This window comes from Helianthus annuus, chromosome 4 (assembly GCF_002127325.2).
Source record: "Helianthus annuus cultivar XRQ/B chromosome 4, HanXRQr2.0-SUNRISE, whole genome shotgun sequence".
NCBI classification, from domain to species: domain Eukaryota; kingdom Viridiplantae; phylum Streptophyta; class Magnoliopsida; order Asterales; family Asteraceae; genus Helianthus; species Helianthus annuus.
The window spans coordinates 61,760,344-61,785,190 of NC_035436.2; the positions used below are offsets into that span (position 1 = coordinate 61,760,344).

The 24,847-nt window shown below is 34.9% G+C and overlaps 1 protein-coding gene across 1 annotated transcript; it reads left to right on the forward strand.

The window, feature by feature from the left end:
• Window positions 1-1,156: 1,156 nt before the first annotated feature.
• On the forward strand, window positions 1,157-22,854 carry LOC110882380. Its single transcript, XM_022130416.1, has 5 exons — window positions 1,157-1,290; window positions 1,345-1,892; window positions 14,087-14,224; window positions 15,623-15,807; window positions 22,168-22,854. Exons 1-5 carry the CDS (start codon window positions 1,157-1,159, stop codon window positions 22,852-22,854), a joined length of 1,692 nt encoding a protein of 563 aa, XP_021986108.1.
• The last annotated feature ends 1,993 nt before the right edge of the window (window positions 22,855-24,847 follow it).

Sequence of the window (24,847 nt, forward strand, 5' to 3'; positions counted from 1 at the left end):
GGTTGATTTGGCTAATGTTTTGTATTTAATTTATCCTTAATACGTGATTAGACATGAAATATTTTGTATTCCATATGAAATATTATGTATTACATGTTTTTGTTTTTACGTAATCACTCGGTGTGGTTTCACATAAAATTCTATAATGAAATCATGTAATCACGAAATGAGTATTTAAAATCACGTAGTCACATAATAACACATAGTCAACTATTGTTACGTAATTATGTAATCACTTAGGTAGCGTTTGGTATGCAGGAATGAGAGGTGGAATGGAATGGACCATTGTGAGGGAATGAAGAAAGGAGTGTTTACGCACAGTGATCTGGACCGAAAAATTTTTCCCGGGGATCCAAATACAATGTGCAGCTTTACTCAGTGCATCCATACACGCGACTGATACCTTTGACGCCGTATTATCTTTTGGCCTCCAAACAAACGGTTGTTTCGTCGCGGGTGCCGGTTGTTTAGCTTCTGGTACCCCGTCCACCGAAAGCTTCCTTTCTCGCCTTAACCGGTTTCTATCCCCCACACTATCTTCCTTCCTGAACTTAGCCACGTTAACTGTGAGCATCCCATTACCGAAAATTGATCTACTTAGCTCCCTTGCAAACGCCTCTTTATTTATGACCCTTTCAAACCGTATGAAAGTAAAATATCCCCCAGCCTTGTCTCTTCACCTATTACCATGATTCCTGAACTACTGCCATAACTAACCCAACGTATAGTTACTAGGAAGGTTAGACACATAAAATGTTGTTTGTTCTTCCCTCCCCATTTCTAAGTCTCTTCGTTCATGCTTATAACTTTTTGTTCAAAAAAAGCATGTTTTGTATGCGAAGCAAGTCTTAAATCTGGGTATTGTGTTGTCACTTTCCTTCTATAGCTATAGCTTTTAAGTTTATAACTAGGCTACAAAGTGAAAGATATCAAACAAAGAGTTAGAGCGAGATGGGATTTGGAAGGTGACGAGAATACTAGGTTTTTTCATGGATACGTTAAAAGCAAAAGGGCATGTAACAATATTCCGAGACTTATGATTAACGAAGTTTGGACAACTAAACCTTCATGGATTAAAAAAGAGATTATGGGTTTCTTCAAAAGGGCGTTCGAGGAAAAGATTAGGGATAGACCTTAATTCATATGCCAGAACGTTATGCGTCTTTCGGAACCGGACGCGGCTTCTCTGACGGTCCCTTTTAGTAAAGAGGAGATTAAACGAGCAGTGTTTGAATGTGGGTTGGACAAAGCTCCAATACCGGACGGTTTTAACTTCAATTTCATCAAAAGGTATTGGAACGTGTTCGAAATAGTTTTGTATAACGTAATGGTGTCTTTTTACAGCAAAGGTACGATAGCAGCGGGATGCAATTCTTCCTTCATAACTCTGATTCCGAGAAACAATGATCCGGTGGGGCTGAGAGAGTATAGACCTATTAACCTGATTGGGGTGATTAGCAAAACTATTTCCAAGGTTTTGGCCAATCGTCTCAAAATGGTTATTGGGTCTATCATCTCGAAAAATCAGACAGCTTTTCTTAAAGGGAGATACATTCTTGACAGTCCGTTAATGCTAAACGGGTTAATGGCGTGGATTAAAAAATACAATAAAAAGGCTTTGTTGCTTAAAATTGATTTCGAAAAGGCGTACGACAATGTTTGTTGGAATTTTCTTTTGGACATCATGGGGCAAATGGGTTTTCCTGAATTATGGTGCAAATGGATTAAAGGGATTCTAGCGTCGGCTAGATCCGTGGTTCTTGTTAATGGGTCCCCCACATTTGAATTCAATTTCTTCAAAGGGGTCAGACAGAGCCCGTTTTTGTTCCTTCTGGTCATGGAAGCGCTGTCTAGCATTTTGAGTAAAGCTAGGAGGGAAGATCTTTTCAAAGGTATTCAAACCCCCAATAACGGCCCGGTAATCTCTCACCTTTTTTATGCTGATGATGCTCTCGTGTTGGGGGAGTGGGATAGGGTTAATGTTAAGAATGTTGCGAGATGTCTGAGAATTTTTTACTTATGTTTGGGCTTAAAAATTAATCTTCAAAAATCTAACTTATTTGGTTTAGGTGTTGATAGTGGGTCTGTGTCGGACAGTGGCGGAGCCACACTTTGAACAACGGTGTCGCCTGACACCATTGAATTTTGTGTAGCAAATACAATGTATAATAGGAAAAATTCGAGCGACACCATTGTGTTTTACGAGCGACACCATTGTCATTTTACAAACAACACCTGTTGGTGCAGTTGTCTGTCGACTACATCTTAGTTCGAGTCTTAGAGAGAGAGAGAAGCCCAGAGACTGATCAAGACTGAAGAAGTGAAGACATGAAGTTGTCCAAAAGACTCAACGACTCGTCAACATCTGAGGGGGAGTTTGTTGGTGCACTACATCTGTCGACTTCGTCTTGTATCGAGTCTTAGTCTTAGATTGTTAGACCAGGGCATGTTTTACGAGAAAACTGGAAAATGTATGTGATTAGATAGGGATTTCGCTTATATGGACCTAGGGGTATCGCTCTTAGGGACATTCAAGAGGTTCGCTTATGTGATCATTGAGGGTTTCGCTCATATGGTAGTGTATGTTGGAGCGAAACCTCAAGCCCCATAAATAGGTACACATAAGCGAAATCATATAACAGTTGTGTAATTCCATACCGAGGTGCTGCCGGTGTGAAGACTGAGTTGTAATTGCTTTCTAATCAATACAATCAATAGTTAATAGTGAAATCAAGCTAAATAAAGACTGAATCAATGAATTCCGCCTCTGATTCAGTCTGAGCACTCTTCTGATCAACTCGTTAGGTCGTCTCGCGATCCTACAACACCATTGTTTTGTCTTCTTCTAAAAGAATTAGATAATAAACAAATTTATAGTTCAAAAATTAAGCCAAGTTACTTGAATTTAATTAGTATACTTTAAATCATTAGAGATCCATACTTAATTTTTTTTTCTAATCTAGTAAGCATTATAGGCTCATGTCTAATTGGTTTTGTTTCAATTGTTTAACTTAACCGGAACCAAATGTTTGATGGTCATCTGAATGATGCTTGCACTTGTTTGTTAAAATGAAAAAAGAGGGTTTTTTTTTTTTTTTTTGTAAATTGCCATTCTACACTATAACAAGTCAAAACGTGAATAGTAATAAATCTATGTTTGTTCATTTAATAGTTTAATTCATAATTATAAGGCTATAATATTATTGTATTTTTTATAATTAATTTACGTTTCTAACCCTAAACATTAATAAAGTTGCACACAACCTCTAAACTATAATAATTTTTTGATAAACGATTTACATATACCCTTGAACTTTAATAGATTTACCATAGGTAAGTTTAATAATATTTATATGTTTTTTATAAGCAATTTATGTTTCGACCCCCAGACGTTAATAGAGTTATCATACAGTCCTTAAAGTTTAATAAAGTTAATAAACTTATTTTTTTTCTTTTTTAACAAATATCTGTTCTTTTATCCTTTTTATAGGTTTAGTTTTTTTTTTTTTTTTTACATATTATAATTAAAGTTAACTTTTAACTCTAGACATGGTTATTTAATCATGTTTCTTTTTACCCCTTCAATATAAAATATACAAGATAACAAATATTATCGTTTTTTTATTTACCTTATTATAGTTAAATGGAGCTTTTAACTCTATATTGTTTATTTAACTGTGTTGATTGCTTAATTTTACTGTTGATGTGTGTGAAGTGTTATATATGTTAGGTGTATATTTTAAGCCCTTTTACACTTTCTTTAGTCAAGTTTTAAATTTATAAAACACGATATTTACTAACACTAAACACACATATGGGCAAGTGCACCCATCGTGGACGTAGGGTATGTTTGGCATGAAGCTTTTAGGAGCTTTTAGGAGCTTCTAGCTTTAAGCTTTTAAGAAAAAGCTCATACTTAATAAAAAGTCTTGTTTGGTTGAAGGAGCTTTAAGCTTTTAGGTTAGGAGCTTGAAGCTTTTGGTAGAACGCTACTACTAGTAGCGTTTAGAAGGAGCTACAAGCTTTTAGGGAAAAATGACTATTTTAACCTCTCAAAATAAGAAACTTTTTAATGCACAAACTTTCTAAATTTTTAGTTATGTTCATTTTGGTAATTTTATACATTTTATTAAAAGCTCCAGCTACTCTACCAAACACCAAATATATCTAAAAAGCTACAGCTACTAGCTACCAGCTACAGCTACCAGCTTCCAGCCACCAGCTATCAGCTTCCAGCTTTCAGCTACCAGCCACCAGCTACTTTTGCCAAACATACCCGTAGTATAGTGTTGGTAAGATACCGAGGTCGTCCAAGGACACAAGAGCTTTTAGTACCGGTTTATCCTCAACGTCTAATCAAATCAAAAAGGTTAGAAAAAAGGTTTTAAAACTAGAAAAATAAATCTAAGTAAAATGCTGAAAATAAAAATAAAAGTAAAAACAGATAGACAAGATGAATCATTTGGCTCCGACGCGTGTATAGTGTAACCCTTGATTATTTTCGCACTTTTGCACTTGTTTAAGAGATTATCTTAGTTATTGTAGTAGGCCCCTCTTTTGAAGGTGAGGTTACCCTCAACCCAGTAGTTTGAGTCAGCAAGGATACAATCCTAAAGGGTCGGATTATTGAAAGATAATTAATTAAGTTATTAATGCATAATGTTAGTGCAGTATGTGTCTATCGCCTCCGTCAATCAAAACCCTAGCTGAAACTGAAGAAATCTAGGCTTTTATTGTAATATCTAGTTAGAAAGGCAAGGTGGCATTATTGTAAATAAGGTGAACTACCTTATAAACCTTGGCCTATAAATAGGAGCTTTAGTTGTTTCATTTAAGACTTTTTGCTCATTTGACATTTAGGAGATCTAAGCTTAGAGAGAGAAAGTCTAGAGAGAGAAAGTCCTCATACGTGATTCTCGGTGCATTGTACTCGTCATATTATTCAATAAGAATCACGGTTATAGTACGTTCTCGTGTGTTCGGTCACGTTCGTGTACGGATTCCGCACGTCACATGTTCGTTACGCAATCGTTTGGTGTAAAAACCGATCCTACAAGTGGTATCAGAGCAGGAGCTCGATTGCACTAATCAAACACATAGTTTCGTACCGGATTTCATCGATTTCAGATCCGAATTGCATCATTTCTTCATCTTCTACTCATTCTTTCACTTTTTTTTTCTGAATTTTTCAAAATTGAACAGGTTTTTACGGTCAAAATTACATGATTTTTTGATATGTTGTGCGAAAACACCTGATCTACAACCCTACAAAGTTTTAGATCCTAATTCCTAGCCATTTGAGAGAAATCTGAGATTTTGTGTTCGAAATCGCGTGATGTCAGACTAATTCCGCACGAAATTAAACATAATTTCATTTGAAAAATCTTAATTCCGCTTGAAAATACATAATTTCGTTTGAAAAATCTTAATTCCGCTTGAAAAAACATAATTTCGTTTGAAAAAATCTTAATTCTGCTTGAAAACACCCTAATTTCGTGTGAAATGCATAGTTTCGTTTGGTAATCTCTTGTGAAATTGAGTTTCGTGTCATAATTTCGTTTGAATCAAGATCATCACGTGAAGTCATATAAAGGTCCAATAGATTTAGTGTTATCAATAGTTATCATATTTGTCCACGTAAATCATATTTGTAGCGGCCTAATTGAATTTAGTTGTTACATGTGATCTGTAGTGTGTCAGCCCATCATATATCTCAGCCACATTTAATAAAGGAGGCCCAATCAAAATAAACCTCAAATCTGCCCACTAAATCGAGCGGCCCAATCAGATCATTTGAACCGACACATTAATTGCTTCTGTACATATTATAAATCGTGTCTTGATACAAGTGAGCAGCTCATGTGAATCATTATTAATTACTTGTATATCTCGGCCCAATTAGTTTTAAGTGTTGGTGGCCCAATCACGTGGAACTCATAGTCTTGATAACATCAATTTGTCTAAAAGATTGTCGGCTACTTTTGACAATATTTTTTCAAGTGTCTCGATCAAAGAGTTTGCATGTGAGGCATTGATTGTTATTTGATTGTAGACAAATTGCATGTGATAAACAGTTGTCTGGTTTCATTAGCCTGTGTTGATATAACGATTACTGAATTCAATATAGAACATGTCTAGCTGCATGAGAATGTTGATTAAGTAAGTGTTTCGGCCTTTAGAGTTTAAGATCAGTGGTTTGCATTGCTCCAACAAGTCATCTGATCAAGTTCATTCAGTGATCTTTACTTCAACAACATTGGAACGAGTCCTCAAATCTTCGACACGAGTCTTAGATTGATTTCATCAACACACACTTTTACGTACTCATTTCGTTTAAACTGATCGTTTATTTGTTTGTTTGCAGCTGATTCGAGGTGATTTACAAGGTGCAAATATCAAGAAGTTGAAATTTTGTGGACTTTGAGCTAAAAACTAAAAACAATTTTTGAACCTAGTCATTTAACAAAGAAATTGTGGATAAAATGTTTGACGAACAGGAAAACAATAACCTTGAAAGATTGAATGATTGGTATGATAGGTTTTGGTTTAACAAGAGAGAAAATGGGAATAAGCATGTTTGGGTTAATAGACTTGAAAATTTTTTGTGCAAGAAACATGAACCGTTGGATGAGTTGGTAACACGGTATGATCAATTACTTGAAAATATAAAAAAGAATGAGATAAGAATGTCAGATGCTGAACAGATATCAAAATTTGCAGATGTATTACCGGCTGAATGGAATGAATTCTTGATTAACCTGAAAAAGGATTTTAGATTCTCAAATTTGTGTTTAAGAGAATTCATCAGTAAGATTAAAACACACGATTTTGAAAATGAAAAGAAAAAGAAGGAGTTGATAAATGAAATAGAAAAGAACTTAAGAAAAATAAGTTTGGATGTGATTCTTGAAATAAGAAGAAGAGTAAATATGTGTCTTGAAGCAAAAAATGTTATGAAATATGATATTAAGATGGGTTGTTATATTGATGAACTAGTCTAAGTTCCCGTGTGTTACACGGGTGGCTAATAAGAAAAATAACTATTTTAACATGTTGACGTAAATATTTTAATTATATATACGTTGAAATATTAACGGAAATGAGAGAGAGTACACCAAATAATTAAAATGCATGAATACAACCAAAAATTACAACTCATTGAATATCTCTTTATAAACAACATTATTTGTTTTATTCATAGGTTCGCCGTCGTTGTCAAGTATTAGTAGCTTGACTCAATCTCGTGTTTTAACCTTTGATAAAGCTACATACAACTGACCATGTGTGAAAACGGGTTGTCTCAAGTACAACCCAACTTTTGATAGCGACTGGCCATGGCTTTTGGTGATCGTCATCGCGAAACATACGGCTATTAGAAATTGGCTCCTTTGAAACGCGAAAGGAATCTTTCTATCCGAAGGAGTTAAATTAATTCTAGGTATGAATGTGCGAGTACCAATATTTCAACCCAAAATTATCTTTGCTTCAATTACACGGCTGTACAATTTTGTAACATGTAGCCTTGTACCGTTGCATAAACCATTTTGTTGGTCTATATTTCGTAATAGCATCATTGGAACCCCAACTTTAAGCACTGACCTATGATTTGGTAAGCCAGATACTTTAAACAATAAAAATCCTACAAAAGATCCAACCTTTTTCAAAGATTTTATTGATAGCATGTAAATAATTAAAAGTAAAGGAACATATGGGTCAAACGGGTCACCTATGTAATTATACATGATTAAGAAAAAAAAAGGTACCTTAGCTCTCAGGGCTTCCAACTCTGACTTAAGCACTCGGTTGTTCGTTGAAGCATCACTGAATTGATGGTTCACATTTTGTGAGTTGGTTGAACACATATGGTTATATGGGTATTCTACTTATAGTATTTCCACCTAAAACACATGTTTAGTTCACAAAAATAGTAACAAAACATATACTTTATTTAATTTTTTTTTAATTTTATGTCTAAACTATGTTGCACTAATATTTATTTTATGTGTTAAACCATTATTTATATTTATACGTATTATGCAAGCCCACCTTCACAATCTAGAAAGACCATCAAAACTGGGCCACTACCCTTCTTTTAACCATCAAAACATAAGACTAAGTTTAAAAAAAATCTCGAAAATTCAACAACAAATATATAAGTAAACATATGGTATTTCAAGGTTTCAGGTAGAAGCCACTTATCTTTAACCATAGGACAACTTTTTGACTAAACATCCTTGTTGATTCTTTGACCTATTAAATCAAACCAAGTTCATAGTAGGAATGAGCCAAAGCTATCAACCCGGTTCGAAACCGGTACCGGTACCGAATTTCCCGATAGTTTACTCCATAGCAAAGTACATAGGTGGGCAATCATATTAAGCAAACTTAATCAACATGTGAATTATGATTCAACCCAAGTTCAATAGTTTTCGCACAGGCATTTCATCGAGCACCTTCTACGCATAAATTAAACAAAACGAAACAATGGGATATGTGTCTCAATCCAGCCCCACACTCATAAAGATCAATAAACAAAAGTGGGAAAAAATAAGCAATACCAGAGCAGAAACAGTTTTAGCAAACTTGTGTTCACCTGTTGTCCCTTGATTCTTGTTCTTTGAAAATGATGACCTGAACCAAATATAGATGACGACCGCAAAACCACCTTAAATCGCATGTTATAAGCCTTGATTCAACAATCAGGTAACCCTTGTATGCTTCTAGCAACCTACGATCCTTATCAGTTAGTTTGTCCAAACAACCTAAACAAACACCCTTGAATTACACCTAGAAAAAGACCACAAACAGTAACTGACCATCTAATATGCTTAATTTTGGGTTAATCTTGAATCCCCAAAACCCAAAAAATAAATGTGAAAAATAATAATATCAGTTGTTTGCTAAAAAACCCTAATAGTTTAAAATCAACAATCTTTAGGAATAAAATAACAACATAACATGATGGAATAGAAAGACAATCGATATGCCTGAATGTTGAATCAATAGCTTAATTCAAGAACATAATTAGTGATGTGTAAAAAATGATATACCGGATTCTTAAGGATTAACAAAGTGAAATCGATACACCGGATTCTTAAGGATTAACAAAGTGAAATCGAGAACTAATAGTGAAAATAAAAAACTGAAGAACATCGAAATGAAATTGGAAATTAGTGCGAGTGATACACCTTAAATCCCCATTACTAATGCCGCACTCTAATCAGTAGGAATCGTCCACTCAAAACTCATATACATGAAGTAGGAAAGTAAAAACAGTTGCAAAATCGCAACATCTCATCTTGTATAAAATGAAGGAATATGCAATCACAATACAGATGTGAAGCACAACCAAGACATACATACATACAACAAAAAAAACATTGAAAGTAACAGATTACTAAAATAGTGCTCAGTTATTACCAACTTCCATCATAAATTGTAATTTGTAAAAGACAAACTAAGACATAAAATCGAACCTGTTCCAGGTCTGGGGGCTGAAAGAACTGCAATACCACCCTCCTAGAAATTCCAACTGCATTCATTTGCAGGTAGAAGTATCACATCACCCTTCTCGAATTCCATCTGCATTCATACCAACATACCATCTAAAAGGAACACGAGCTTTGCTTCTACAGCTCACCTACACAAACAAAGTAGAATATGTATATAGAGTTGAGGCATTTTCGCTCATATCCATGAACTAAAATAGAATTCTATGATTCTCTATCATTCATAAAAGAAACACCAGAAACAAATATATTGGAGTGTGTGAGTACGTTTATCCTCTTTCAGGATTTCTTTCCATTTAACAGCAATTTAAGTAAAGAAACACCAGAAACAAAATAGTGGCTAGCACGCTGCTAGAAGCACCTTACATCGGGTAAATTAATAAAATTATTTAAAATGGTTCAACGGGTAAATTAATAGAATTATTTAAAATGTAAACCAATTTCTCGAGTCAAACGGTCAAAAGTCACTCAAAGTGTATTATTTAGTAATGTCACTTTTCTTATCATAGTAAAACATGAACTATTAACAAAATTCTAGTTAAAAAATACATACTGTTACTCTTAGCGTGTCAGCTTGACATATGATGACCAGCACTAAAGTTTACCCGTTTTGACAATCACCAATGTTACCACCGCTAATACCAAACACATACAACATACGACAAAAATATAGTGCATTGTGGTATACCTCAAACCAAAAACCAGGGTTACAAAATCAACATGTAAACATGGTTTTAAAATGTGCTCCGATGCATTTTGGTTGCAGAATCCAATGCACAATGTGTGCGCACCAGGTATGTGATGCGTGTGTTATATAAAAACTAATACCAACAGTAGTGTCTAAAACTAAAACTGTAAACACATAATGTATAGGTTATAATTTACCATATGTTAAATATGATTAATAGTAAAAAAGTTAGAAAAATGAACTAAAATTAACCTGCAACAGCAACTTCACCATCTAACGTCCGACCTTCCTCACAACACCTCTTGTAACATGCAACTGGGCCCTTCTCAAAGACGTGTCTTGTTGAATGACTGGCATGAATGCTTCAATCTTTCAACTTCCACCTTAGCCTGGAGAAGACAACTTAAAACATCAATAATTTATAATATTTATTCTACATATGGCAAGATTCTTGTCAAATTTCATGTTCCATTTTCTCTTAAAGATTCTTGTCCATTTATTCTACATATGTAAAGTAAAATGTTCAAAATTTGAATATCCTTCGTATCGAAATAAAAGGAGTATTAAATAGAGGACATACAATGCTTCCTTGTATGGACATCCCTTTTGCTTTTAAGCTCAAAAATGCACTCCGAATGTTGGCGATCGATGTAAGAATTTCAAAACAAAGGTTGTTGCAGAAAATTCACCATTGTACATTTAATTGTTGAGATACTTTGTAAACACAATCTTGTTTTGCTCCCTTCTAGTATCAGAAGTAGGCAAGAAGAACATGCCGACTGCGTATTCACCGGGAGGCGGAAGCTCAAACCCCTCATCCTTTGCTACCTGGTGAAGTAAAGTAACTGAGTTTTATTATTATTGTTGTTGTTGTTGTTGTTGAACACATGGCACTGACTCTCATGGCCCCAACTTTGGTTTTTAATATCTATATATAATTCATAATTGAACCCCTAGTAACTTAAACCATATGACCACGAAAACTGAACCGTTTAGAACACAAAACCAGCCCATTCGCTTCAATTTACTTCCACCCCCTGTTTATTTCATTGATTAAAATTGTTGTAATTGCAATAGCTAACTTCTATGGAAATAGTCCTCTTCCTGTACCACTTTTTTTATAATAAGGGCTAGAGTCAGCATCTCCTGTAACATATCAACACTTATTCGTTAATCCAACCTTATAATTTCGTATAAAACTTTTGGCCTTTTTCTTCTCAAAAATATTTTGACCCATTAGCTTATGCATAGTTCAATTAAGGTTACTCTTATAAAAAAATATATTATCAGCAAATCAAAAAAATTGTAACATTATTAAAAAATAATTTTAATAAAATCAAAGAAAAATTGCTTCAAGTCAATCCAACCATACTAAAATTGACACTTGTCTAGCACCCTCACACATTTTAGAACCGTTAGGACTTAGAAACTTAACTTTGTAATTAAATCTTATAAATGAAGGGGTTCTCCGTCATTGGCCTCAAATGCCTTGTTCGTCAGAATCCTATTATGAAGTCCAAGGTCATGTTAATAAAAAATAAAAAAAAATAATAATAATAATTACATGATTAATTAGATTAATCCTACTGTAAAATGTAAAACACCATGTTCATCAATTTACCATGTCTGATAGTCTTGTATGCAGCTTGTCTAAGCAATCCAGTATATAGGCCTGCTCAAAAAAATGCACTTAATATATCATTAAAGTATATAATGAAGGTAACAATATAAGTATTAAAAAGAAACAAAAAAAATAAAGGAATAATATGGTTCAGAAGGAGAAAAAGAGCATCGACAATACAAAAAACCAAAAAAGCAAGCATGTGTAAAATGTAAAAGGTGTTAGTTAATGAAAATGTGTCAACTTCCATAAGAGTTTTATCAATTCTTGACTGAAAAAGTCAAGAATTACTTAATCGCTATCCCCCTATCTATCCAAGTTTTAAGCATCAAAGAAGCAACAGCATGATAGAGTATTAGTATGTATTCATGAGCAATCCCATTATTACATATGTAGGTTTCATCTTCTTTTCCTTTCATTATTTCTCAAATATTTTTCATTTCTTGCGAAAATGATGCGAGAACATACAAATGTATCAAAAAGTTAAAGCCAATAAGACATGTCATACCTTAATTAAGATATGTAATAATCTGATAACTATGTGTCCCAGATGAAATGGACCATCTTTAGAATAGCTGGGAATCAAGTTTTTTGCTTCTTTAGAAATTTTAAACAATATGATAATGATGTTTTTAAGGTTAAAATTCCTTAGGAGATACGTCTCTAGAAGAATGGAACCGATTATGAATAGAAAATCTCACAAAATCACCTGAATCCAGTTGACACTTTGAATTATCAAAGCTATGTGTTTAATTTTTGCAGCTCCATATAAAGCAAGAATAATGCCCGTACGTCAAAGAAGCGATAAGATTTGCATTGATTTGATTTCATTATTTATAACTTACGTCTAGTTTAAACGATATAATAACAATGTTTAAGCATTACCTATAGCATAATCAGTCGCATGTGCTCTTCATGAACAGAAACATGCAGGTCTCTTTCTAGAATCATGCCAAATTAAACAAAGTGGTGATACAGACCAAACTTCCTCATAAAGATTAAGTTACTACATGTAAATTAAACAAATCAGATGCTTATTGAAATCTACTTCCATGTAAATAAAAAAACTGACCTCGGCAGAAGCTTATTTTATTTTAAAAGCTCCCAATTTTCACTCACAATCTACATATATTTCTGCATTGTTAGAGCACAAAACAGAAAATCTAAAAGATCGTTACACACATCATGCAGTAGATAAGACGGTAGCCCTTCACCGATGATCCCAAAACATAGTTTTTTTGCTTAATCTTCGTCTGTCTTAAGAAAACTAACAGAACAAATCATTTCAAATTTCTTTGCATTTTCAGGTTCTAATCATTTCAAATTTCACACTATATGACAACAAAGCCCTACAATTGGATTTTAAAAGCCCAACCTTTTTTAGTTTGCATATTTATTACTGGCCACAACCAATCAAACAGGCCAATAACCACCAGTACACATCAATTATTCAAACCAAAAAGTCACCCTATAGTAGCAGTGTTTATGCTTTATTTATTTTACATACAGTTTAGAGAAAAATGAAAATATTCAGAACATAAACCCTAAATCCCAATCATTTCCATCAAAATTGAACCACTTACTACATGCTGAACCATCAAAATCGTCATGACATCACCAGCGGAACCTACACCCGCAGCCGTCATGGTCACAGAGAAACCCTAGACCACCAGCATCAAAGAATAAGAAGAAAAAATATTTGTTTACGGCATCAAAGATTAAGAAGAACACATACCTTGATTTAGGGTTAATGAGAAATACAGCGATGGACATGCAGAGATGTATGAAACTGAAATTAGGGTTTTAAGGATTCATTAACATACCACCAATTAACGGATTAAACTTCAACATTAAGATAATAGATAATATAAGAAGCAATTGCTTGACAGCACTCACCGATGATTCAGATTTGCAGAATGATGAAAAAAAGATGAATACGGAGGAGAAGATAATTCACGTTTGAATCCTCTAGTTAAACATAGTATTCGTAATTTTGGAGAAGATTTTCAACTGATTGATGATTGATTGCAGTTTCCATACAAAGAGCATATGAGAGGTTTCAATAATGAATGTTTGGAGAATGCCTAAATTCATTTTGCCGCTCGTGAAAGTGAATAAGAAAGGAGAGAAAGGAAAATGGCGCCCAAATCACAATTCTCTGGCTAAAGAGATATGCCACCTCAAGGTCAAAAAGTCAACCTTTATTTTGCTTTAGTATAATAGATAGATATATGAATCCTCTTGATTTTGTTAAAATTTTTCTTGCAGGAACATACAAGACGGAGACAGAGGAAATGTCAAAGAATGAAGAATCCAATAAGGATGAAACTTCAAAATGTGAAGTTGTGTGCTCTAAATGTGAAAAATCTGAAGCAGACAATGTTAAACTCTTGAAGGATGTGGAGAGTATGACATTGGAAAACAAAAAATTAAAAGAAAATGAAAATGAATTTCAAAATAAAATAGAAATTTTAGAAAATGAAAAGTTGAAAATTGAGAAAGATTTTGAGAATAAAATAAACACTTTAGAACATGAAAAAGTGTCTTGGATAAATTTAGAAAATAAAGTTTTAAAAGAAAAAGAAACAGTTTTTGAAAATCGAATAAAAGTTTTAGAAAATGAAAAATCTGTTTTAGAAGAAAATAAAATTGAAAATGAAAAAACAATAAATTCTCATCTTGAGAAAATTTCTCAACTTGAAAAAGAAGTTGAGAATGCTAGAAATAAAATTGATGATTTTGAAAAGAAATTGAAAGGCTTTGTGACTTCTTCATCATTACCAGATCTTGTATGTCCAAAACCGATCAATTCAATTCTAATAAGTGACAATGTCACAAATTTTGACAAATTCAAAATTGAAGATTGTGATGATAAAACTGATGATGAAAATGAGAAAAATGAGAAGAAAAAAATATTTTTGGAATTAAAAGAAAAATTTTAAAATACTGTTTTACATTCTACTGAAATAGGTGAATGCTCAAAGCAAAAACCTGTTAAGAAGAATGTAGAACAAAAACAAAATGTTAAAAATTCGAAAAATTTTCAAAAAGAAAATAAAAGATCATCAGTTAAGTCATCCAATCATTATGAAAAATCATAAAAACTTAAAAATCAAAACTCATAAAAAGTTGGTAATAAATGGTGCAGGTTTGACCACAGTGCTCAAATGTCAAATCAAGGATACAAGAGAAGACATGATTACCACAAAGCAAATCAATGTTATGATCTGAGTGTGTGGTATGAAAGTGAAGAAAGGTATGATAACAAAGTGTGTTACACATGTGGTTATCAAGGACACATTGCTGTTAACTGCCAAACTCAGAGATTTGAAACAAGAAAATGCTATGACTGTGGAATCAAAGGACATATTGCCAGAGATTGCCCAATGAGATCAAAGGGAAGATCGACGGCTGAATCTCATGGAAAAATGAAGGAATCAGTCAAGGTCGAAGAAAAGCCCAATGAAAAGAAAAAGAAAAAACAGAAAGTGAAACTTTCACAAGGGCAGAAAGACAAATTTCGAAAGAAAAGAAAGAAAGTAAGGGAGTATCTTGAAAGGATTCTGTCCTCGGATACAACCGGAAAATCAGATAACAGTTCTGATAAATCGTTTTGCTTTCCAAAGAATGATCAGTCAAGTAAAAAGAATTCATCAGATACAAATCTGAGGACAAAAGGGAAGATAAAGAAAGAAAAATTAACTAATCAAACTGATGAACAATCAAAGAACGTTAATTTTTCAGAAAAAGTCTTTATCAAAGTTTTTAAGTATAAAAATGACAATGAAAAATTGTGCATGTCAGAGGTTGATAAATTTGGTAAACCTAAATTTTGTAAATTTTGGGTTCCAATAAAAGATGACGATGAATTTGTTTCTGCGAAAACAAAAGAGTCATCTTCTGGCGATGAATTTGTTTCTTTGAAAGCAAAAGAGCCACGTTTTGGCAATGAATCTGATTCATTAAAGTCAGATGAGCCATCTGTTGAGGTAAAAAGTGATTTTTCCGGAACTCCCAGGTTGGTAAGTGTGGAACTCCCAGGTTGGTAAGTGTGGAACTCCCACGTTTTGGCTATGAATTTGAAAGCAAAAGAGCCACAATGATGATGCAAATTGTTCACCATTGTTAAACGGAAACTCAAAAGCACCCAAGGACCGTCAGGCTTGGGTGGATCTCTTCAAATAAAAACCTGACTTGCCGGAACTACCAGGTTGGTAAGTGTGGAGTAGGAATCGGCATCTTTCTTGAGAAATTCACAGGTTGGTAACTGTGATTTTTCGAATTACAAAAGATTAATCAAGGACATTAAGTTGTACTTGACTTATCTTTCCGACAAGTGGTTAAAGGAGAACAATGTGATGAAAAGAACCCTAAGTTTGAGAAAAGACAAACAAACTAATTTTCCGGAAAAACCACTTTTGATTAAAACAAACTTAAGTGTTTTGAAATCATAATGGGAAAATAGTTTGTTGTCAGTGGGAGTTCTGATTGTTTACGCCGAGTGAATGGTGAATTGAAGCGATTTGATATCAAGTTGCCATGTTTTTTGTACAGTTTGTTTTCAAATTTTCCTTTGAAAATCAAAATTGAAACATATTTTGATTTTAGGGGGAAATTGAAGAAAAGCCCAAAAGACAGAAAAAGAAAAAGGAGAAAGTGAAGTTATCACAGGGGCAGAAAGATCGACTGAGGAAGAAGAAAAAGAAAGCCAGAGAGTATTTAGAAAAGATTTTGTCCTCGAATACAACTGGTAATCCAAGAAAAAGTTCTGATGAATTGCTTTCCTCAACTGCAAAGGCAAGCAAAACGAATTCATCAGATGCAAATCTGAGGACAAAAAGGGTGATAAAGAAAGAAAACTTAACTAATCAAACCAACAAAAAATCAAAGAAAGTTAATTTTTTAGACAAAGCCTTTATCAAAGTGTTTAAGTATAACAAACATTGTGAAAGGTCATGCACGTCACAGGTTGATAAATTTGGAAAACTTAAACATTGTAGAGATTGGGTTCCAATAAAGAATGGCGATGAATTTGTTTTGGCAAAAACAAAAGAGACATCTTCTGACAAAGAATTTGTTTCATCAGAAGGAAAGGAACCATGTGTTGGCAATGAATCTGACTTGTCAAAGTCAGAAGAGCCACGTGTTGGCAATGAATCTGATTCCACAAAATTAGAGGAGCCAAAAATTGAGGTAAAAAGTGATGAATCTGAATTGTCAAAATTACCCAAGGCTGGTCAGGCTTGGGTGAATCTGTTCAAGTAAACACCTGACTTGCCGGAGTTCCCAGGTTGGTAAGTGTGGAACAGGAATCGGCATCATTCTTGATAAAGTTTAATCAAGGACATTAAGTTGTACTTGATTTAACTTTCATACAAAGTTGATTTAATCCTGAAAATGTCAAATATATGTCTTTACAAGTGACTGAAGAAGAACAATGTGATGAAAAGAACCCCAAGTTTGTAAAAAAAAACAAACAAAACTTATTTTCCGGAAAAACCATTTTGATTAAAACAAACTTAAGTGTTTTGAAATCATAATGGGAAAATAGTTTGTTATCAGGGGGAGTTCTGATTGTTTATGCCAAGAGAATGGCGAATTGAAGCGATTTGATATCAGTTTGTCACTTTCCTTGTATAGTTTGTTTTCAAATTTTCCCAGAAAATCAAAATTGAAACATATTTTGATTTTAGGGGGAGAAATTTTTTTTAAAAAAATTAGAAAATTTGAAAATATCAAAAACATTGAAAAAGCTAAAATGAGTTTTGTTGAGACAAGAGGAAATGATAGTAAATCAGTGGACTATCACAGCATGCTAAAGAAATGTAATGTCAAATGTGATAAACGGTCTCACTAAGGATGTGACGATAGGCTCAGCTAGACTAGTAGATTTGCAATAACGATACAAACATAAATGAAAAAGCCTAGTTCTAGTGGAAAAAACGGTTGAAAGCATAGTACTTAGTTTTGTCCTTCGTGATTGTGTACCTACTCAGTAATCGTTGAATGCTAAAAGAGCATAAAAACCGGTCAGTTTGTGAACTTTCACAACTTGCTGAAAAAGTCACTGTGATTGTGCATTTTATTTTGCAAAGATTTAAACTTGTTTTATTTCTATATTTTGTTTAAGCATTGGACATCCTCTGCGTATACGTGAGTATCGACCTGGATGTTAGTGCCTAAACATTCTGCTTTATTTTTCTTGGTGTTTCGTTTAAGCTTTGGATCACCTCTGCGTATACGGGAGTATCGACCTGGTGGTTAAAGCCTAAACAATTTCAACTTGTTTTTATTTCTTATTTTGTTTAAACATTGGACTTTCTCTGCGTATACGGAAGTATCGACCTGATTGTTAATGTTTAAACATTCTGCTTTGTTTTCGCACATATCACAGTTGATGAAAGGTTAAAAGCATTACTTGAGTCAGTGTATTGCATGATGAGGGGATATGCTGAGATCGTGGGGTCCATAAGAATTTAGTGCAAAATTAATATACCTTAACGTATCGGTATGCATTTCGAAATTTTTCAGTTTGAGTTTAAAAGGACAACTATATCGTCAATCTATGTGAATCGTTTAGAACTTAAAATGATTAAAGCTTAACGGTGCTAGTGATTTGTCTCATGAACTGATATGATCCTCTTACACAAACTCACAAAAATATTGTCTGTATATATTTCTTTACTGTATTTCATTCAAAAACAAAAATCCAAAAAATATTGTGTTTTAGTTTTAGTTTCTGAAAAATTCAAAAAGATTTTCGACAACTGATGTTGAAGAGCTGATATTCAAAATTCGAAGAGCTAAACATGATGAATTGGATTGGGAAAATTTGTTGAAAAATTTGAATGTTATATACATATTTTTTTAAAAAAAATGGTATGTTTAGTTAATCAAGGTCATTCACTTGAACTTGATGTAACTATAACAGATTGATGAATGAATGATTTCTACCGGTAAGTTTTATTTTAACTGTCAAAAATTTGTGAAACTTATGTTGAGGTAGAGAATGTGCAGGTTTGTTATCTTCATGGCATAGATAGTTTAAAGTTTGAACCAGAAAATAAATTCCAGCTTATCGAAAGGAAGAGTTTACATTCTGGATCAATGATCAAATAGAAGTTTGAAGAAAGAGATGGATAGAGATTAATGGAGCTTTACAGTGTTAGACATTTTGGTGAAGCATAAAGACTGATGAAGTCTGAAGACTTTGAAGACTCGACACTGCAAACTTCGTCAACATCCAAGGGGGAGTCTGTTAGTGTATTTGTTTGTCAACTTCGTCTGGTATCGAGTCTTGTGAATAGAAAGATTGAAGATTGAAGATTGAAGATTAAAGTTTGAAGATTGAAGATTGATGGAAGCTTTACAATGTCATAACAATTTGGAATTGAAGATTGAAGTCAAATCAAGACTAAAGACTGAAGACAGGATGCTAAAGACTTCGTCAACATCCAAGGGGGAGTCTGTTAGTGCACTGATGTCTGTTAACTTCGTCTTTATAGAGTCTTGTATTGTATGTATTAGATCAGGGCACGAAAAACGAGGAAACAGGATTTGTAGGTAATTCCGCTTGAATGTTGCATCATGTTATTTCAAACGGAATTAACACTTCACACGGAATTACTAATTCCGTACGGAATTAAGTAATTCCGCATGAACCTGTGATTTCGTTTGAGTCTACTTCAAGCGGAATTACATGGCCTATAAATACTGTTGAGTCCTGTTCATTTGATACGGAATTAGAGAGTTGTGTTTGTGAGCCGAGGTACTGTCGAATTGTTACCAGACTTGTAAAAGCTCAGGGAATCAGTAATAGAAGAATATTTGAAAGGAACAAGCCGTGTTGACATCATTTACATTGATTCCGCCTTTGTTTTTGATGATGAACTACTCAGACTGACTTTGTAGGGTCACCGGACGATCCAACACATAATGTGGTAGGCCCCTCTTTTGAAGGTGACGTTACCCTCGGCTAAGTAGTCTGAGTCAGCAGGGATACAGTCCTAAGTAGCCGGGTTAAAGTTTTAATAGTAGTTTAACTTATGAGGGGATGAAAGAGTTTGGACCCCCGCCATCCAATACCGGTGGGTATTGAATGAGGTCCTACTAAATTTGACCCAGGTCCTTTACAGGATCTATACACTAAACAATGGCAAGACTCTTACCAAGCCGTTCCCTTAACCCCCGACTAGGTAGCCAACATACCTCCATATAGACCGTGGAGATATGAATGGTGAAAATCTTTTATTTTATATAGACAGTAAAATAATGCCAAGACACCACAGAAAAACGATAAGGAAGAATCACCTTCAACATAAGAAACTAGTTATTAAAGTCATTAATACATAACCAATTAAAAAGTGCGAAAAGATTAAAAATAAAAAGTATTACACTAGACACTTGTCTTCACCAAGTGATGTAAGAGACTTAGGCAAACATGGCCTTTGATTGTCAAGAACTCTTACGATCAATCTTAGATCCCGAGACGACTCACACACTCTACGATGGACAATGGATGATGGTGGTGGATGATGGTGTTGTGATGGTGGTAGGTGGTGGGTGAAGTGTGAGAGAGGTGGTGTGCCAAGGGATGAGTTGCAAGAGCTCCAAGCACTCCTATTTATAGGCTGAACAGAAGCTCGGGCACGGCCCCGTGTCCACTGGGCACGGCCCCGTGTCCATCCTCCTCTCTTTCTTCATTAAATGCAGTTTGTCTGCATTAGTTGACCACGCCCCCATGTCCGCTGAGCACGACCCTGTGTGCAGAAGCATATCTGTACTATCAAGATTTGCCTGGATTTCGCGAATCTTATAGTTGACCACGGCCCCGTGTCCGCTGAGCACGGCCCCGAGGTGGGCGATGGAAGCTTCTACAACTTTGTCTTTTCTGCTGACACTTGGGCACGCCCCCGTGCTCACTGAGCACGGGGCGTGTTCAGCTTTCTGTTCTCTTGTTTTGCTTGGGAAGATGCTGTCAGGGGGGTCGGGCATGCCACGTTTGTTCCTTTTCTTGTATTTGTTTTAGATTTAGCTGCCTTTTTGCTTCTTTTGTTAATTTGAGCTCATTTAATCCTGAAAATACAAAAGGAAGACAAAAGCACACTTTTTCCAACATTAGTACTTAAAAAGGGTTAGTTTTATGCCACAATTGATGTAATTTATATGTTGCATTTGTGCACATCAACTGTCATGAAATATATACATCCTCACAATCAACCTCTATGACCTCGCCGTGAAGCGTGGGCTCCAATCTTCACCATCAACCTCCTACGACCCACCGCAAAGCGCATTCTTGAATACTGGTTGAAAACATTATGAATCGTTTTCAAAACATGAAAATGCGTACAGAGCAAATATTAAATGTTTTTTTTATATATTTCAAACGACTTTGTAATTTTATTATGTGTTTTTATTCATTGACATTGTACTTTTACTGTGATATTTGCTTTTATTATGTGATTCGACCCGACTAGATCCGAACAGATCCAAAAAGTTCAACTCTGGGTTACTATAAACCAGGGTATCCATAAAAAATGACACCATAAGAAAAGCTTTTGGCTCCGCCACTGGTGTCGGATATGGCTAAAGTGATTGGGTGTAAATCGGATTCTATTCCACTTACATACTTGGGAATTAAGGTGGGGTCTAATATGAACAGAATTAATAATTGGACTCCTATAAATGAGAATTTTGATAAAAGATGGTGGACGTAGAAAGCTAAAACTTTATCTATGGGGGGAGACTAACTTTGATTAATTCTGTGCTGGAAATTTTTCCTATTTATTGTTTGTCTTTATATAAAGCCCCGGTAGGTGTTTTAAAGGACCTCGAGGCCAAGATGAGAAAATTCTTATGGGTCGGCTCAGGTAACACTCCTAAAATGAAGTGGGTGGCATGGGATTGGGTTACTTGGCCCAAGTCTAAAGGTGGGTTGGGTATTAGCAGGTTAAAAGAGGTCAATGAAGCCCTTCTGGTCAAATGGGGGTGGAGATATAGGAATGACAATCATAATCTGTGGTGTAAATTGGTGGAAGCATGTCATGGTAAGAGTAATCAAAGGAGCTTCCTTCCTATTAACAGTAATATTTCAGGGTGTAATATTTCAGGGTGCTAGAAAAATATGGTGAATCTGATTTCCAAAGTGAAAATTAATGGAAAAGGTTTAAATCATCTTATAAAGGGTAAGGTTGGGAACGGGGCTGACATTCGGTTTTGGATTGACACGGGTGGGTGATCTTCCCTTTGGGGAAAGGTGGCCCCACTTATTTGGGTTGGAGATGTTTAAGTTATGCAGGGTGGCGGAGAGGTTGGATTTCGGTAGAGGTAACGGAGTGTTCAAATAGCAGTGGTCTAGACAGCCTGAATCGGAAGAGGAGCTTAAGGAATGGATGGAATGTTGCAAGGTTCTTAGTATGGTGAGTCTATCTAACGGAAAGGACACTTGGTTCTGGAGTGAGGATAGTAAGAATGGGTTCTCGGTGAAGGCAGTCAAATCGGCCTTCATTAAGGATAGAGGCAGTGGTCACCCTCCAAATTTTAATTGGTGTAAATGGGTTCCTATTAAATGCAATATTATGAACTGGAGAGGTAATCTAGATAGAATCCCTTCTAGATTAAATTTAAGAAGAAGGAATGTGGACATACCGTCTACTATGTGCCCGTTATGTAAAGAGACCGAGGAATCGGTTGAGCATTTGTTCACTGCTTGCTCGATAGACTTAAGGGTGTGGACGGCTTTCAGTGAATGGTGCAACATCCCGCCAATATACCTTTTTGAATTTAAAGACATTTTAGATATTCACAAATTCAGGAAGTGTAGCAAGGAGGAGAAGATCATTTATGGTTTGGCCTTAATTACGTCTTGGTGTTTATGGAAAGAGAGAAATGAAGTGGTTTTTAATCAGAAAAGATGTAACCTGCAGGACATCATTGGGGAGTTAAAATCTAGAAGCTTCGCATGGGTGAGAAATAGATCTTCTTGTAAGTCTATTAGGTGGACGGAATGGTGTAAATACCCATTGTATATGTTGTAATTTTCTTGCCCTTTGCCCGTTTGGGTCGGTGGTGCTGTTGTTTGTTTGGCCTTTTGCCCGTTTGGGTCAGAGGTTGTTCTTAGTGAAGTTTAATTTTCAAAAAAAAAAAAAAAACTAGTGCATCAAAACCGACTAAATACCTGTCCCCTCCTGCACGTAGGTCTGACCTCACTAGCTGGTAACTTTGGTGGCCATAAAATAGGGGTCGTATTATTGGCACACCTTTGGGGATTAAATCGACACCCTTAATACGCATCGTATAGGCCTATACGATGCGTATCAAGGTGGGTTCAAACTTGTATGTCTGCCAAAGGCTGCTATTGTCCCCTTACCAAAAAGTATTACGCGTCGTATAGGGCTATACGGTGCGTATTGAAGGTATCGATTTAATTTTTTAATTTTTTGCAAGGTAGCTTCCTGTCACGTGGTAGCTTTCCGTCACGCGAATGAAGAAGCAGCACTTTGGACATTTGTCGGTCTTCAAACATCTAGGAAACATTATTTGAGAATACCCCAGAATTTATCGAAGTTGTAGAATGAGATCCTCCACTGTTGGGTTATCACATTCAATCTTCAATACTTCATTAAAATACCACCAGTAGAAGAACCTGACACGTCTTCATGTTACGGAGAATGTTCTCGAAATTGAAGGAAAAGGAAAAGATTTGTTGAAATCAAAGAAAATAGTAAAAAAAGATGAATTGAGGCGTGCATTTGGAACAAGAAGTCCAACAACCCGTTTATTATCTGTTTTTGTCTAAACAATATGAATGCACACAACGAATTTGACAACTGTGACAACTTATTAAAAGTATAAATCACCTCCAATCCTTTCCCGGTCAAATCACACACTATAAAGTTTAAACTTATCGTGTGTTGTAGTTTGGAAAGATGACCGAATAGACATCTGAATAACAAACTGTGGAGAACTTGTTTGCGTTATCCTTCAATATAAGCTAAAATACGTTAACATACGCAAAAATACGTTAAAATACGCTAAAATAGGTCAAAATACGCAAAAAATACGCCAACATACGCTAAAATACGCCAAAATACGTTAAATACGCTAAAATACTTTAAAATACACTAAAATACGCTAAAATACGTTAGAATACGCTAAAATATGTTAGAATACACTAAAATACGCCAAAATACGTTAAAATACGCCGAAATACGTAAAAATACCCTAAAATAGGTTAAAAAGCTAAAATAGGTTAGAATACGCTCAAATACGTCAAAATACTATTAAATACGCAACAACATGTTAGAATACGTCAAAATACACGACTAACGATATTTCCACACACGTATACATATAACACGGCACAATGGAGTACAAGTGGATTTCAAACAAACTATACGTAATCATAGAATGCGATATTCGCACGCAACCGAACGGCACCGAAACAACTTATGTTGAAGGTATACGTCATAAAACAACAAAATATGCGAAAGTTCGGCAAAAAACGAGACGTATACGCGTCGAACCGAGGGAAACATGATAAAACTAAATTTAAAATAATGCCATATATGATCTTATAGGCCTATGTTGTATCGTATGTCAGCTTAATACGCATCGTATAGGGCTATACGATGCGTATTAAAGTTTCAATTTTCTCAAAAATACCCCTGAATTTATAAGAAAAACAGGGGTATTTCAGTAAATTCATCGATTAATACGCATCGTATAGGCCTATACGATGCGTATTGAACTATGAATTTCTCAAAAATGTTTTTCAAATCAAGGGTTCCATCATTACAACCACTTGTTTTCAACGGGGATGTAATGCAATGATTCCTCTCAATTGAATAGACAGACACTTGCTTCATAGGACTCACTTGAATCGTCTCGGAAGTACTGAACAACCGAAATAATAGCTTCGGTTTCATCAGCTGCATCGTTTACCGTGGAATGCATCCTTATTTTTGTAAATCGCACAAACAGGCATGCCTTGAATGAGTCTAGAACACTCGTAATCCTCAACCGGCTTTG